The 14,875-nt window shown below is 44.6% G+C and overlaps 1 protein-coding gene across 9 annotated transcripts in view; it reads right to left on the reverse strand.

Annotated features, from left to right (window-relative positions):
- The window catches only part of UACA (uveal autoantigen with coiled-coil domains and ankyrin repeats), a 77,378-nt gene extending 65,344 nt beyond the window's left edge, over positions 1-12,034 (reverse strand). For 8 of the 9 annotated variants that reach the window (XM_087877828.1, XM_087877826.1, XM_087877824.1 and 5 more), the window contains exon 1: positions 11,796-12,034. In XM_087877828.1, the coding sequence (XP_087733954.1) occupies positions 11,796-11,861 (66 nt within the window). In that variant the 5' untranslated portion in view covers positions 11,862-12,034. Of the gene's footprint in view, positions 1-1,141; positions 1,531-11,795 lie in introns of those variants that run through there. The other variant, XM_060694709.2, reaches the window with a different exon arrangement.
- Positions 12,035-14,875: the final 2,841 nt, after the last annotated feature.

Raw genomic sequence — 14,875 nt, forward strand, 5'->3', positions numbered from 1 at the left:
CTGGGGTCACTCCATCTCCCGGCCCTCTTGCTCTCTAAACCTTTTCCTTCTAGCACTTTTCAAAGGGTCTTTCCTGCTTGCCAAACAGACCATTCAGATCCATTTGCATCCTTTCCAAGCCAAACCAAACCAAATCAAATGGTGTAGGGTCTCCTGCTTGGGCGAGGGTGGGTGGGTGTTGGACTAGAAGACCTACAAAATCCCTTCCAACTCTGTTAATCTGTTATCTGAAATCACCCTTTCAAAACCAAACCAGATACTGCAAGAGCATCACAAACATGAGACTGGAAGTCATGCGCACTTCCTCACAGCACCAAGGAAATGATGGAAAACGCAGCATTAGACAAGCCTTCCCAAACTGTCCTTCAGATTGCCTTCCATTCCTTTCAAACTGCAGCCAGATTCTGAAAGCAAATCTTCAAAGAAACCAAGCATCTACAGGAAAAATTATGCTTTCCAATCACTGCTTATCCCAAAATGCCTCAGTAGCTTTGAGCATAGACTAAACACTTGCAGCAAATATATAGCTGAATTGGACTGGGAAATCACTAGCACAATCCTTCCAAGATAGGGGAGTCCCAGCAAGGCAAGGACATTTTGAATCTAAGAAAGATGTTATTTCAGCCACTTTCCTCTTCATATTATCTACATATTCCAGACTTAAACACATATATTGGCTTCTTCCAAAAATGTGTCTTGGAGTTTCAATCTTAGGGGAATAAATGCTTCCTTTAGTTAACTTTGCAACAGTTCATAAGTGTTCCAATGATCTAACTTTTCAAAAAAAATTGCAGTTATGTCAAAAGTAACATTTAAAAAAATATTCTGGAGGGTTTGTCACAGTAACAGTAACTGTTTATAGTTAGAATACATTTAAAAATTACACTTTCTACAAGTACTTGGAAGCACATGTCTATAAAATCAATTTTTTTCTACACTAAATAGCTTATTATGTAAATGTATCCAGAATCTTTGATGTAAAAGTAGTTGTAAATTAAGCAATAATTGAAGAAAATTATAAACAAAAACATTATAACGGTGTAAGTCAACCAAAATTAAAAAGGGATAATACATATTGGAACAAATTTAAGATTGCACTGCCAAAAATTGCTTGGTTTATTATCAAATACATGGTACCTACTACGTTTTTAAAAGCACATGAAAACCAGCAACTCATCCTAGAATTCCAAATTCTTGAAGCCAAGAGCAAACAATACACCCACTACAGAAACCAAACAGCCCGCCTGAGTCCAAGGAGGAGACACGATGTCATCTGGGACTTTGCTGCCCTGCTGCAAGCATCCTGGCCATGCTTTTCTTAACTTGGATCCTCAGCCAGGCTCTTCATCCCCAGGTTTTTCTTCAGACCTCATGACTGAAAAGGCTCCAGAACTCTGCCAAGCCCAACAGTCTCCCCAGCATGTCCTGCCTGGCACTGGGGAAGGAAACCTATGTGGAGGGTCTGGCTTTCTTTTGCAGCCTTTGGGCAGTGGTACCAACTATTGCTGCAGCAATTCTGACATAGTAAGTATTACCCAGGTCCAAAATATCCTGTAAACAATATGCAGACAGTCTCACATGGGTCCAGAGCTATTTTCTGATTTTCCTGGTACTTGATAGGACGATAGAAAAAAAAAAGGCTAATAATATATTCAGTGCATGCTCAACCAGTGAGTAATGTGTCAACTAGTAAGGCAAGAATGCATATGTTGCTTCCGCCACAAGTGGGCGACGTTCTCCCAAAACAGGGGATGCTGTGTCAGTCCTTTGAATAGCTTTGAACAGGAGCAGCTCCAAGGGAAGCCACTGGCTTTCTAAATACCAGACAGATGGCCTGCACAGCACGGCCTTCAGGTATAGTAGCCCTTGACTTCCAACCGTTCGTTTAGTGACCATTCAAATTACAACAGAGCTGAAAAAAGTGGCTTATGACGATCTAACAGAGGGGTGTCAAACTTGATTTCATTGAGGGCCGCATCAGGGTTATGTCTGATCTTGGAGGGCCGGGTGTGACCGGGTGGGTGTGGCCAGCTTGACATCACTCATGTCGGGGGCTCCTGTGGTGGCCCGAGTGCTTTGCCTGTGAAAATGGGCTCCCGAGCTTCCTATTCGGCTGCAATGGCCTCCTGCAACCCTCTGCCAGCAAAAACGGAGCTCGGGAGGGCTACCCACGACCCTCCAGAGCTATCTTTTCACTGGCAGAGGCACCATGGGCTGATCCTTTGCTGTTTCCAGAGCGGTCCTGCAGGCCAGATCTAAGCAGGCCGCGGGCCTTGAGTTTGACACCTCTGATCTAACAGAAGGAATCTACAAATCTATTTTGGAAAAAACTTCTCAGAAATTTACTTAGAAAATGTACCAGGTCCCTTTGCCTTTTAAAAAATAAAAAGAAGTTTCCATAGGACTTTCCATTCAGAAAGAAAGGTTCCGCTAAATACTGTTGCAGTTTTCTATAGACTTGTTGAAAAGGCTTGTGAAAATACTCAATGTAAAAAATGCAGGAGCCCTTCTCTCTCCTCTCTCTCATAATGGTGAACATCCACCTAATAGACATGCCATCTAAACTGTATTAAATGGCTTGTAATTTGATTATCATGGAATATTTCAAGGTGCTTTTCTGAAATTGAAGTATATAATGTCCACAGAATCCCCACAACTTACTTAGGAAATTAGCAGTCAAACAATTAATAAGGTTAATCTGAGATTTGTTACTGGTAAATGCTTACTGACTATTGGAATGACTGCATTATTTATAGGATCAAATTGCTTTATTATCTGTTCTAGAGTCTTCCTAGGTGTTTATGTCAGACTGATAGGACTCTCCTCTTTTCTGTCTTTAAAAAAACGTTCCTCTTGTCAGATCAACTGTCACTTGTTCTCTAGGATTTTTCACGGATCTGCAGATAGATGGTATCTGATTGTCCTCTGAGCAGCCAGTATTGATAGCTGAAGAGGGGTACATCTTGCAAAATAGGGTGTACTATTACCCTGTTTTCCCCAAAATAAGACATCCCCTGATAATAAGCCCAATTGGGTTTTTCAGCGCATGGCAATAAGGCCAAGTGCTTATTTCAGGGTTCAAAAAAAATAAGACAGTGTCTTATTTTCGGGAAAACAGGGTACTTTTCTTGGAATGAAATAGTTATTTCTAGTCAAAATTTAATGTACAGATTCTGAGATCTGCAAAATGAAAAAAATGGACTCAATGAAGAGCTGCATGATAATTGAGGAATGAGAATGAGAAAACTCCAGACTTTATCAATGATCCTTATTACTGAGGGCACCCTGCTTCTCGCTTTCTGTATTTGGAACGGTTCTGTGCTCTTCGCTTTTCTTCAGAAGTTTAAAAGCATCCTATCCTACTTCCTCTCCTTTTACCTTTCCTTTCAGTAACTGTCTGTGAGTCAAAAAAAATTGCATGCATACAGTCTCCAGTTAAAGTAAAATACACTTTAGGAATGATGAACTTCAGAAAAGACTGGGCCAAAGTCATTGGCTGCATTAAGCACACAACAGACTTACACAATGGGAGAACACAATCACCATCACCTTTTGCTCATCAGCTCCCTTCCTGAAAGTAACAAGAATTCTCTTTTTTGACATAACTGATTCTTGTTCTTATCCACTGCATTCTACATACCAAAATAATAGATCCCATCAACTCCTAATTAACTTTTATGTTTTTTTCCTAAGGGGAATAGAGTTCAGATCAAACTTAGCAGAACAACTGGCAAAGAAAGGAATGGGAACCAATGAAAGTAAAGGGGGATGTATGTTAAATTGCCAGAAATGGACTAATTCCATCCAAGACGGAGCTTATGGATAGCAATAGCACTTAGACTTATATACCGTTTCACAGTGCTTTTACAGCCCTCTCTAAGCGGTTTGCAAAGTCAGCATATTGCCTCCAACAATCTGGATCCTCATTTTACCAACCTCAGAAGGATGGAAGGCTGAATCAACCTTAAACCTGGTGAGATTCAAACTGCCAAATTGCAGGCAGCCGACAATCAGCAGAAATAGCCTGCAATACTGCACTCTAACCACTGCGCCACTTATGTTATCTCAGAGCCTCTTTTTTGCGTTATTTTAAAAATATGGAGAATGGATGAAGCATCAGGTAATTGGAGAAGGGCAAATTATGTTCCTGTCTTCAAATAGTGGAGAAAAAGAAAATGACTAATTATAGCCTGGTCAGTTTGACATCAATAACAGGAAGAACTTTACAACAGATTAAATTGTCATTTTTTTCAGCACTTTAGAGAACAATAGATAATTTGGCAAGAGCCAGCATGGGTTTATCAAGAATAGATTATGGCAAACTAACCTGCTGCTGTTCGTTTTTGACAAGAGTGTCCAGTTTACTAACCATAGAAACATGGTGGACCCAGTGTACTTTAATTTCAGCAAATCATTCAAAAGCCCTATGACAACCTATCACGGAATATTGCAAAAATGGATTGTCTATGCTACCATTAGAGGATACCAACTATGAGCATGTGTCAATAGCTTCTGATCAAGCTGGAAGAAAGTTCCAGGAGGAGAACATTAAGCTCTCATCTAGGCCCTGGGCTATTTGTTATATTTATAAAGACGGTTAAGAGAATAGAAAATGTGAGTACCAATTTTGCAGATAACAAAAAGACAGAGAGGATAGAAGAGATGGTAGAAAACAGGACTGGCACAGGATCACCCAGCTGCTTTTGTGCCTCAAGTGGGACTAGAACTCCCAGTCTCCCAGCTTCTAGCCTGATATCTTAACAATTGCACCATACTAGTTCTCAAAGGGGCCTTACAAGAATCCAAAAATAGAAGCCAAAAATAAAATTAAAATCGGTCTCATTATATTGTTCAGTTACCAGTTAAGACTTGGCTTTGCAGTCTCTGTCCTGAATATTTAAAAAGTGGTTCCAAACATACTTCTTTGAGGAATGATTCCACAGCCTGGGAGCCACACAGGAGAGGATTTTCTTCTCATTGGCAAGAGAAGAGCTTCTGGCAATGGGTCGTCTTTGGAAGAGCCTCTTCTGTTGATCCAAGTAAATGGACAGCTTCATGGGAAACAATGGGGCCACACAGCATGTGTAAAGCATGTGTAAGATGCTGGTAAAGACCAGCATCTTAGCAGCCAGCAACCTCTGCCAATCTCTCAGCATAGGTGCTATATGATCCCCATTTCTTGCACCAATCTGGTCACCGCCTTTTGCACCAAATCATGCCCTCGTCACCTCCCGCCTGGACTATTGTAATGCTCTCTACATGGGGCTCCCCTTGAGGAGCACCCGGAGGCTCCAACTGGCGCAGAGTGCGGCCGCGCGGGTGGTAATGGGAGCGACATGGCGCTCCCATGTAACACCTCTCCTGCGCGAGCTGCACTGGCTCCTGGTGGTCTTCCGGGTGCGCTTCAAGGTTTTGGTTACCACCTTTAAAGCGCTCCATGGCTTAGGACCTGGTTATTTACGGGACCGCCTACTACCACCAATAGCCTCCCACCGGCCAGTACGCTCTCAGAGAGGGACGCCTCCGGGTGCCGTCAGCCAAACAGTGTCGACTGGCAGCCCCTAGGGGGAGAGCCTTCTCTGTGGGGGCACCTACCATCTGGAATGAGCTCCCCCCGGAGATACGGAGGATCCCGGATCTGCGCTCCTTCCGCCGTGCTGTGAAGACCTTCTTATTCCATCAGGCGGGCTTGGCCTAATTTCTTCCCTTTTTAAATATGTAAATTTTAATCTGTTTTTAAATTATTGGGGTGTTTTAATCTGTCTGGGCCAAAATGATTTAATTTGATTTTATCTGGTTTTTAAAATTTTTTGTATTTATGTATTTTATTGTTGGCTGTTCACCGCCCTGAGTCCTTCGGGAGTAGGGCGGTATACAAATCAAATAAACCTAAACCTAAACCTAAACCTAAACCAAATGCAATTTTGGCCACTTTACAAGGGAAGCCCTATTGCAGTTGTTGAGATTGTTTTGGACAGATGTCAGGCCAGGGACATGACAGAGATCTATGGGATAGCACCAATCAATGATCAAGGGGATGAACATGAGTTCCCCCACCCTGCACCACCTTCTGGGTATGTCCCAATAGGAATGGATGGAATCACTGCAAAAATATCTCTTCGCTTCAACTCCACCAGACAACCTAGAAGGACACCATAGTTGATGATAGGAAAGGCAGTGAAGAGGTCCAGAACTAACACAGCTGCACTGTGATGGAGTATAGTAAAGCAGCACTTTCCTAGGAAAGAGGGAGCACATTCCAAGGCAGGGAGCAGACAAGACACAACACAGCCTGGAACTGGAGAGGAAGTGTGTTAGGATAGCCACTCCCTAAGAATCTCAAAGGGCTTATTAGGCTGAGAGTAGGAAAGATTTAGTCTTCTATAGGATGTGAGCAAATAAAAACGGAAGCTTGGTTGTATTGCTCTCTGTCATTCTTGGGCTGAGCCTTGACATGCACTCCCATCATCAACTTTCCAATGTAGATCATCCACCAAGTGAACAAAACAGTCTCAAGATCATTTCCCGGATGAACCCGATTGAAATGTATCCAGCTAATCAGATTTAGTGATGTAATGATATATCCAGAAAAAAATCAAAATTAAGTAGAGATGGGAGAAAATATTCTGGAAGGATGGAAGGGTGGCAAAGTTTGCTCTACTTAAGTGAACACTTTGACTTGTCATGCCTGGCATAGTATCATTTTTTCAGTGAAGCTACTTTCCCATTCTGGAAGTTATAAAAGCATCCCTAACACATAAATATCATTCTCTCTCATGTAAGGAAAAGGAGGGATCAAGAGCAACCAACACATACTGGTCTGTTGATAGCTTTTTCCATTTATTATTTGACTCTTTTAAGCATGTGTTTTGCCAATTTCATAACTATGCCACTGAGAAAAAAGTTTATGAACAAGGAAAGTACTGTTATTTTATACAAATTTTTTTTGAAGTCAATTAGAGATGGCTTGAGAGCGGAATGCATTCCCATGAGCCTAAATAGCTTTACATACTTCTTCAGGAAAAGGGAGTTAGAAGTTAGGCAATTCTGTATACCGGAAAAGTTACAATCTATTTCCAAAAACAACGACACACCCTCCAAACACATACCAGATAACACACCCATTGACTCTGAGGAACAAGAAAAACTAAATCCACTTGATAGTTATATACCATCACTTTTGATTATATGAAAACTTCCTTTTTGGCTATAAATCAAAATACAAAAAGAGTGTCTATTCCTTTAAGAAGATGATTACTGGCAAATGGACTTGGAAGTGTGTGTTTTGCCCAACTGAGAAAGTTTTCTGCTAGTCAAATGCAACTAATCCTGCTTCCCGGTCTCACTTGATAGAACTGAACCTTCTATGCAAACAATCAAAATCAAAACTTTCCTTGTTACCTAATTTTTCCTATATAATTTTCATTAAAAATGGGGGGGAGGGGTAAGCTTTACACCTTGTTCTGATTATCTTGATTCCTGGTTATTCTCTACTGATTCTGAAAGTTAGAAAAGATTTTGGGTGTCAACTATGGTAGTCCAACCCATTGCCCAACAGAATGGGATAACTCACAGTGGCCACCAAGTCCCTGCCACTAAATCACCACAGGACAACTCCATGCAGCCAACTTGCCGCAGGGACAACTCACCCTGGGCAGCCAGAGGGCTCAGAACCACTGCTGATGCTACAGCCGTGCCAGGCTCAAAGCCGCCACCAATGCTGCTGCTGTGTGAGTTCGGTGAAGCGGCAGCTCCGCAGCAGCTGCATCAGCAATGACAGTGAGTGTGAAAATGGGAAGCCCTCAGTCTCCACTGCCTCCCTGCTGCCCACCACAACTGCCATCACCACCATCCGGGCCTCTTCCCCTAGCAGCCTAGTGTGGCAGCAGCAGTGATGGGTGTGAAAATGGGAAGCCCTCAGCCACCACCTCTCCATCATCCACCCCGCCCTGTGTTCTGCCCACCTACTTGCTCACCCACCTGGTTCTCCCTCCACCTGCCTGTGGCAAGTTGGCCATGAGGAATTGTCCTGCGGTGACTTAGTGATAGTGACTTGGCAGAGGCGAGTTGGTGGTGGCGAGCTAGCCAAAGAGAGCTGTCCCAAGCCCCTGCGCAGGATAGGAATTGACTACAATAGCCAGTCAAGAATGCCTCTCTTTAAAGCTCTTCGCAAAGGACAGTGTACTATCTCCTTTGTGTACTACCAGTGTACTATCCATTACTGAATAGCACTTAGTGGTAAAACATCTTTCCTGAAGTCCAAGCGAAATTTCCTTTCTAGAAAGACAAGATAGAAAGACCTGCACATGGATTAGAGAACAAACACAAGCATACGAGGCCATAAAGAGAGTCAAAGAATTGCAATGGAAATGGGCTGGTCACATAGCAAAAAGAACTGAGGTGTACCAAGGCAGTCATAGAATGGATCCCACTTGATAAAAAGCATCCACAAGAGACCTAAAACAAGATGGATTGAGGACATCAACAAGTATTACAGGCCCAATTGGCAAAAGAAAGCTCAGGACTGTATTGGTTGGAAACATGCGGAAGAGGCATTCATCCTGCAATGGATAGACAATGGCTAAAAGGATCGTGATGAATAACCCATTGTTTCTTTTCCTGCCTATTGCAATCAAGAAAACAATTGTCCTCATTTCCTCCATCTTTCTTCACTGAGACTGTTGAGAGGTAGGCTTAAAGCCTTCCCCACCACAACAAATGGCTTCACTCCCTTGCTAAACCCCACACTGAAATAATACAGCCTTTTAAGGATTAAGCCTTTCTGGTGCAAAGGGCTTCTCCTTATAGAGTACAGCTCTTCATCTGGGGAGGGGAAAAATTTTGAAATTCTTGAACAGAACTTTAGAACAGCAGGTTTTAGAATGAGCCTCCTTTACCACCTTGTAATTAATACAGGCAAGTCCTAACTCATTTATCCACTAATTATGCAACTCTGTTAGAAAACTGAACACCCACTATGAAGTATTATTAATGGATAAATTAGTGGATGAACATGTACTCTTTGTATTAAAAAAAGGTAAACAACCCAGTAAGACTGCCTTCTAAAAAGAAACTAATTATTCACAGAAGACTCTTTGAAGCTATTTCAAAGCTGTAACACCTATAGCCAAAAACTCCTTGAAAAAATGAGCTTGTAATGTATTCAATTGCACTCTCCAACAAATAATCCTCAACCAAGATATTGTGTTGATTAAATGGACACACCTTTTGTTCATCTTATAAGCAAACTAAAATTCTAATCTTTCTCATGAATTGCTAAATTCATTTTCCCCAAATATACCAGAATATTATAGAATTTGGAGTTACAGTCATAGTTTGGCCACATTCAGAACCAGACTCAAATTGTGACATAACTGATCAAAAAGACTAATATAACCACACATACAGAAGTACTATGTCCCCAAACTGAACAGAAACATTTCAAAGGAAATTTAATGTAATTAATCATAACTACATGTAATCCTCACATAACGATGGCAACTGGGGATTGTGATCCCCATTCGCAACCTCCTGATGGCTTCCCCAATCGAGCAAATCTCGTAGCAAATAGAGATCACAGATGAGGTAGGATACTCCATAAGGATATAAGGACGAGTCACAATTACCATTTGTTCAACTGCTGAATAACTGTTGCTCATTAAAAACAGGGCCACCTGTAGTTCACTTTTCCTATATTGTTTTTGTTGGCATTTTTAATTCCAGAAAAATAACTAGCACTTGCAGGCCAGTCACTAGATTCCAGATAGAACTTTAAAAGTATACAAGAAGAATGTTTTATGCACAAAGTGCAATATAATGTAGAATATCAGACAACACAAGACAATTTATTACACAACATGCATAGTAGGTACTAAGAATAAACCTGGGTGCAAATACTACTCTACAAGTGTAGTACAGAACCTCCTTGCAAGATTACATATTTCAGATAGTTATTCCAATAAAATAAGCAATTTTATATCAACATCAACAAGAAAATGTTCAATGTCTTTGCTGGAGTACTCTTTTTACAGAATGCATGGAATGTATCAGTCGGAAAAATTCATCCACTAGTTCGCAAGGACTCTTCGATCTTTCTCACGTGTGTTATCAAACCATTTTTCCCAGGTCTCTATGTATTTGTTTTTCCTATTCAGGGGCAAGCCCCCACACTTTACAGGTGAAAGTGGACTGGTCATAATGTTCAAACATTTATAAGGTCAATTTGAATTGTGATTTTGTCCTTTAAGGCATTAGCCAATTTCCCTACATTGATGTTATTTAACAAATTTTACAAACCTCCAACATTACTAACCTAAATGCCATGGGGAAAAAACCCACTATCAATTGTGACAAAGATTACTGAGTATAATAATGAATCTACTGCACATGAGCTAAAACTCAACAAACACACCTCAGCACTCCTACCTTCCAAAAATATTAAAACCACATACTCTGGGCAGTACAGCCATCTGCTAACCAAATGTAGAACACGACAAGTTGGGCAGTTAATCTTGTCTTTGCTCTTACATCAGACTTTGAGTATGCATCCAAGGTGTACCTGTCCTGTTCATTCAGTATGCCAAGCATCAGCAATATTTACGTGGCTAGTGAATACAAAACAAAAAGTACTCCCTTTATTGTGCTGAGGACCTTGCAGCCTAATTCAACTTCATGGGCCAGAGTTCTACATGGGAGAAACAGATGTGATCAGCGTTCAGATTCTGCTGTATCCCATGGGCAGCTTACAACAGTTGACATTGCTTAGAGAAGATTCAACATTCACATGCAACATTCTAATCCACATCTGACAAGGTGGCATCCCGAGATGTAGCCCTAATCTGCTAAAGCACAGGGGATGTAGAATGAAAAACAGACATTCTGGCATTCCAAAGAAGCCAGATGTAAAAGTTCCAAGCTTGATTTTGGATTCCCTTCAACTGGCACACGCGATAATGGATAAGATTAGGGCAAAGGTAATAGAGATAGTTTGATCAATAACAATAGAAAAAGCTCATACACCAAGAGACCCTAAGAAAAAAGGTTCAAAAACAGTCTCAAACTCCCTTTTTCACCAGATAGAATAGTTTAAAATCCAGCCTTGACCAGACAACAGTTAAGAAATAAAAGCTGCTAAGCGGTCAGTCCAAAGTTCAGAAACGGCAGAAACACAACACGGGCTGCAGCGAAACCTCCCGCCGGGAAGAGGAGGCACTTCTGGAAAGCAGAAGCCAGCCGGCCTCTTCCTTGCCTGCTTCCCCCCGGCGCGCAGAGGAAGAGGAGCCGCTCGGCTGCCTAAATTTCACAGGAATAATTCCTTCGGAGAAACAGCTTCGCTGCCGCTGTGCGAAGCGCTTTCCCGGCCTCCCTTCCTTGAAAGGCGGGACCTTCGGGCTGCAGACGAAGGGGGCTCCTGGAGGTGGGGAAGTCCGAGGAAAGAAGGCGCCTCCCCCGACCCGGCTCTCTTCGGCCGCGGTCTCCGGGGAACCTCCGCTGGGGCGGGCTCGCCGCTGCCAGGAGAGCCGCGTTGCCTCGCCTCGCCCGTCGCCGCGATCCCGGCCGTTTTGCTCGACCCGCAGGAGCCGCCCGGACCCCTTCGCGCCAGCCCGGCCGGGCTTTCTTGGCCCCCCAAGAAAGGGGGGAGGCCTGGCCTCCGGCGCAGCAGACTAAGCGGGCGCACCGCTTCTTGGCAGCCACGGAGACAACCCCCCGCCTGTCCAGGGACCCCCGGCGGCCGAGCCGTACCGGGAACGCCGCCGGGCTCCGAGAACGATCCCCGCCCGTCCTTCCCTGCTCACCCCTCCGAGGCCGCTCCCGGAGGGCGAGGCCTCTGGCTTCCTCAGACGCGACTTCAGGCTCTTCATGGTGCCGGTGCCGGTGCCGGTGCAGCCGCCCGACGGGACGAGCACCACCGCTCGCCTCAGCCGCGCGGGAGGAGCGCAGGCGCCGTGTCAGGCAGCCTCGGCCAATCGGGCCACGAAGGGGGCGGAACTTCCTTGGCTGGTCTGCGGGCGGAGCCGGCCCCTCCCTCCTTCCCTCCCCCCCCGCGGGCTTGGGAGAAGCGGGGATCGAAAGCGCCTCATCGGCCGCTTCCAACGGCAGAGGATCCACCACCAATAACCGCAGCTGGCAGCCCTGCCTCGCGGCCCAGGGAGCTCTCCCAGCTTCTAAACCAGAAGCCGGCAGGATCAGGACCAACTAAGCGGGGGGCTCCGGGGGGCCTGGAGCGCTGCGACCGGAACTGCCTGCTTGCCGAGTCCCATCTGGAGCTCACCGCTCCTCTCAGCCTTGGGAGACGGGAAGAATCAGCCTGAGAGCGGTGGCCTTGCAACTCCATGCGAGGAAGGGCTTGTGGCAACCCAGACTCCAAATTCCACAGGGAACTATTGCAGTTCACAGAGCAGAAATATGTGCATAACGAACGGCATGGTCCCATCGTCCATCTGCAGCTTCAGGGTGTTCTTCAAGGGCAGCCCGTGTGCCACACATTGCAGTCATCCACTCTGAAGCTGGCCAAGGCATGCTTGACCATGAACGCTGCCTCCCAATCTCTCAAAAGGCAGAGTGGACACAGGAAATGAGACTGCAGAAGTCCTCTTGACCGCAGCTGCCATGTGTTCATGGAACAGGAGCTCAGGGGGACTCCCCGGTTTGCATGCTGCTTCTGTTAGCAGTAATGCCAGTCCAAAACTATGGATGGAAAATCATTGGACCCAGGGAATCTTAAAACCTACAGCCATTCAGTCTTCCTAGAATTGAGCTAAAACTGGTTCTTCCCCATCCAAACCCTCACAGACACTGAGACGGAATATCAATTGACATCACTTGATCAGCCTGAGGTAGAGGATGACATTGAGCCTATGGAGTGACTTTTGTATGCCACCTTGGCATACACCCTGAGTCTTCGGAGAGGGGTGGCATACAAATTGAATTAATAAAAATAAAAACTTGATGAAGAGAATGTCAAGCCCTGAGACATCCTGCAGGGCGCCTGTAGGTGAGACCTCTTCTCTGCAATCAGCACCACCTGGAACCTACTCCAAAGGAAGGAAGAGAACAGCACAGCACAGCACCATATCTCCATTCTTAACTCCCAAACCTGGCCCAGAAAGATATCATGGTTAAGGATATCAAAAGTCATTGAGAGATCAAGGAGAGCCAGGTTAGAGGTGCCAAACCCAGCTCCTGCCAGAGGTAAATGCATGTGAGATCAATGCTGCTTGAGGCCCGTATCCAGACCTGATGCCAGACCAAAGGGTTCTGAATAATCTGCTTCCTCCAGGGTTCTCTGAAATGGCAGTGCAACCATCTTTTCAACATCCTTCCCTAAAAAGGAAAAATTGGAGACAGGACAGACATTCTCTAACATGGTGGGTCCAATAATGTCTTCTGACAGAGGGGGTAAATCACCACCTACTTAACCCATGGTGACATACCCCTCTGCATGAATATCAGTTTCATGTTTGGATCAGTGGATGGCATCTCTGCGTGTTTCAACTGAAGCCTGCATAAAAACCTTCATTGCCCATGAGGTGCCATGAGAACCCATTCCACCATTTTTACCAGTGGCTGTGCTGGATCAGTGCACCAGAGCTCTGGTTTTATGATGCTTTTCATTAAAACTTACTAACATCTGCTACAGTCATTTTTGATCCATAGAAGTTTTTTTATAGTAACTTCAGATAATATAATCTAATCTAAAAATCATCAGATCTGTGCCAATATAGCAGGACTGGTATATAAGACTAATTTGCACTTTTATATACATTCTTCCTTCACTCATAGCTTGACAATAACAGAAGGGGGTGGATAGAATATAGGGGTGGGAGAATGGTAATCAAGCATTTGTTGCAGGGGTGGAATCCAGCTGGTTCTGGAGAACCGGTAGTGGAAATTTTGAGTAGTTCGGTGAACCGGCAAATACCACCTCTGGCTGGTCCCAGAGTGGGGTGGGAATGGGGATTTTGCAGTATCCTTCCCCTGGAGTGGGGTGGGAATGGAGATTTTGCAGTATCCTTCCCCTGGAGTGGGCCATGCCCACCAAGCCACGCCCACAGAACCGGTAGTAAAAAAATTGAATTTCACCACTAATTTGTTGGCTTCCGTGAGACATTGCTGGCATCTCAAGGACACACTGAGCAGATGTCCCAGTGTGGCTGGCTATTTCCCATAACAAAATGAACATGTGTGATTGGTAAACATATTGGACCATGGGTGGCCCGTAGGGAAAAGGGGGAATTAACTACACTTGCTTTTGCATTGGAAACCCAGAGCTGGTTTTACTTCTTCTGTGCCAAAGTGGTTTATACAGTAAAGGTTTTTTTTTTTTTTGGTAAAATAATGTCCCAGGAGTTCCTTTTTCTGGATTTGCCAACTGGACAATTGACATTAAACCAGCTCTCTATGTAGGCTTTATGAGCCTACCTGGACTCCACCAGGAGGTTGGCAGCTTTGAGATGTTGGCAGCCAACAAAGAAATGGATGGGGGGGGTGCAAGCCAGGGGAAACCCCCTCTCAAGAGGTCCTGGTGGCAGCTCAAGTCAAAGCTGGGATGAGGGCAGCCAGCGCATGCCCCAAACAGAAAGCGGAGAAGCTGGACCAACAGCCCAAGCTCAAGGGGGAGAGAGCAATAGAGGGACCCTATCCAGTCCCCAAAGGCCGGTGAATCAGTCACATGAGGAAGGCAGCAGAATCAGAAAATCAACCAATCCCCCCTGGGGTCACGGTAACCCAGGAGAGCAAGTGGAAGCTAGGAAGTTCCCAGCCTCAATTCACAGTCTGTCAATGGAACAGCTGAGGGAGAAGTTTGGTGGGCTGGAAGTCCAAGGAGCCACCTCACAGAGGGCAATGACCGCGGGAACCGGGATGAGTGCCATGA

This window comes from Pantherophis guttatus, chromosome 13 (assembly GCF_059756535.1).
Source record: "Pantherophis guttatus breed Tessera chromosome 13, ASM5975653v1, whole genome shotgun sequence".
Taxonomy (NCBI): Eukaryota; Metazoa; Chordata; class Lepidosauria; order Squamata; family Colubridae; genus Pantherophis; species Pantherophis guttatus.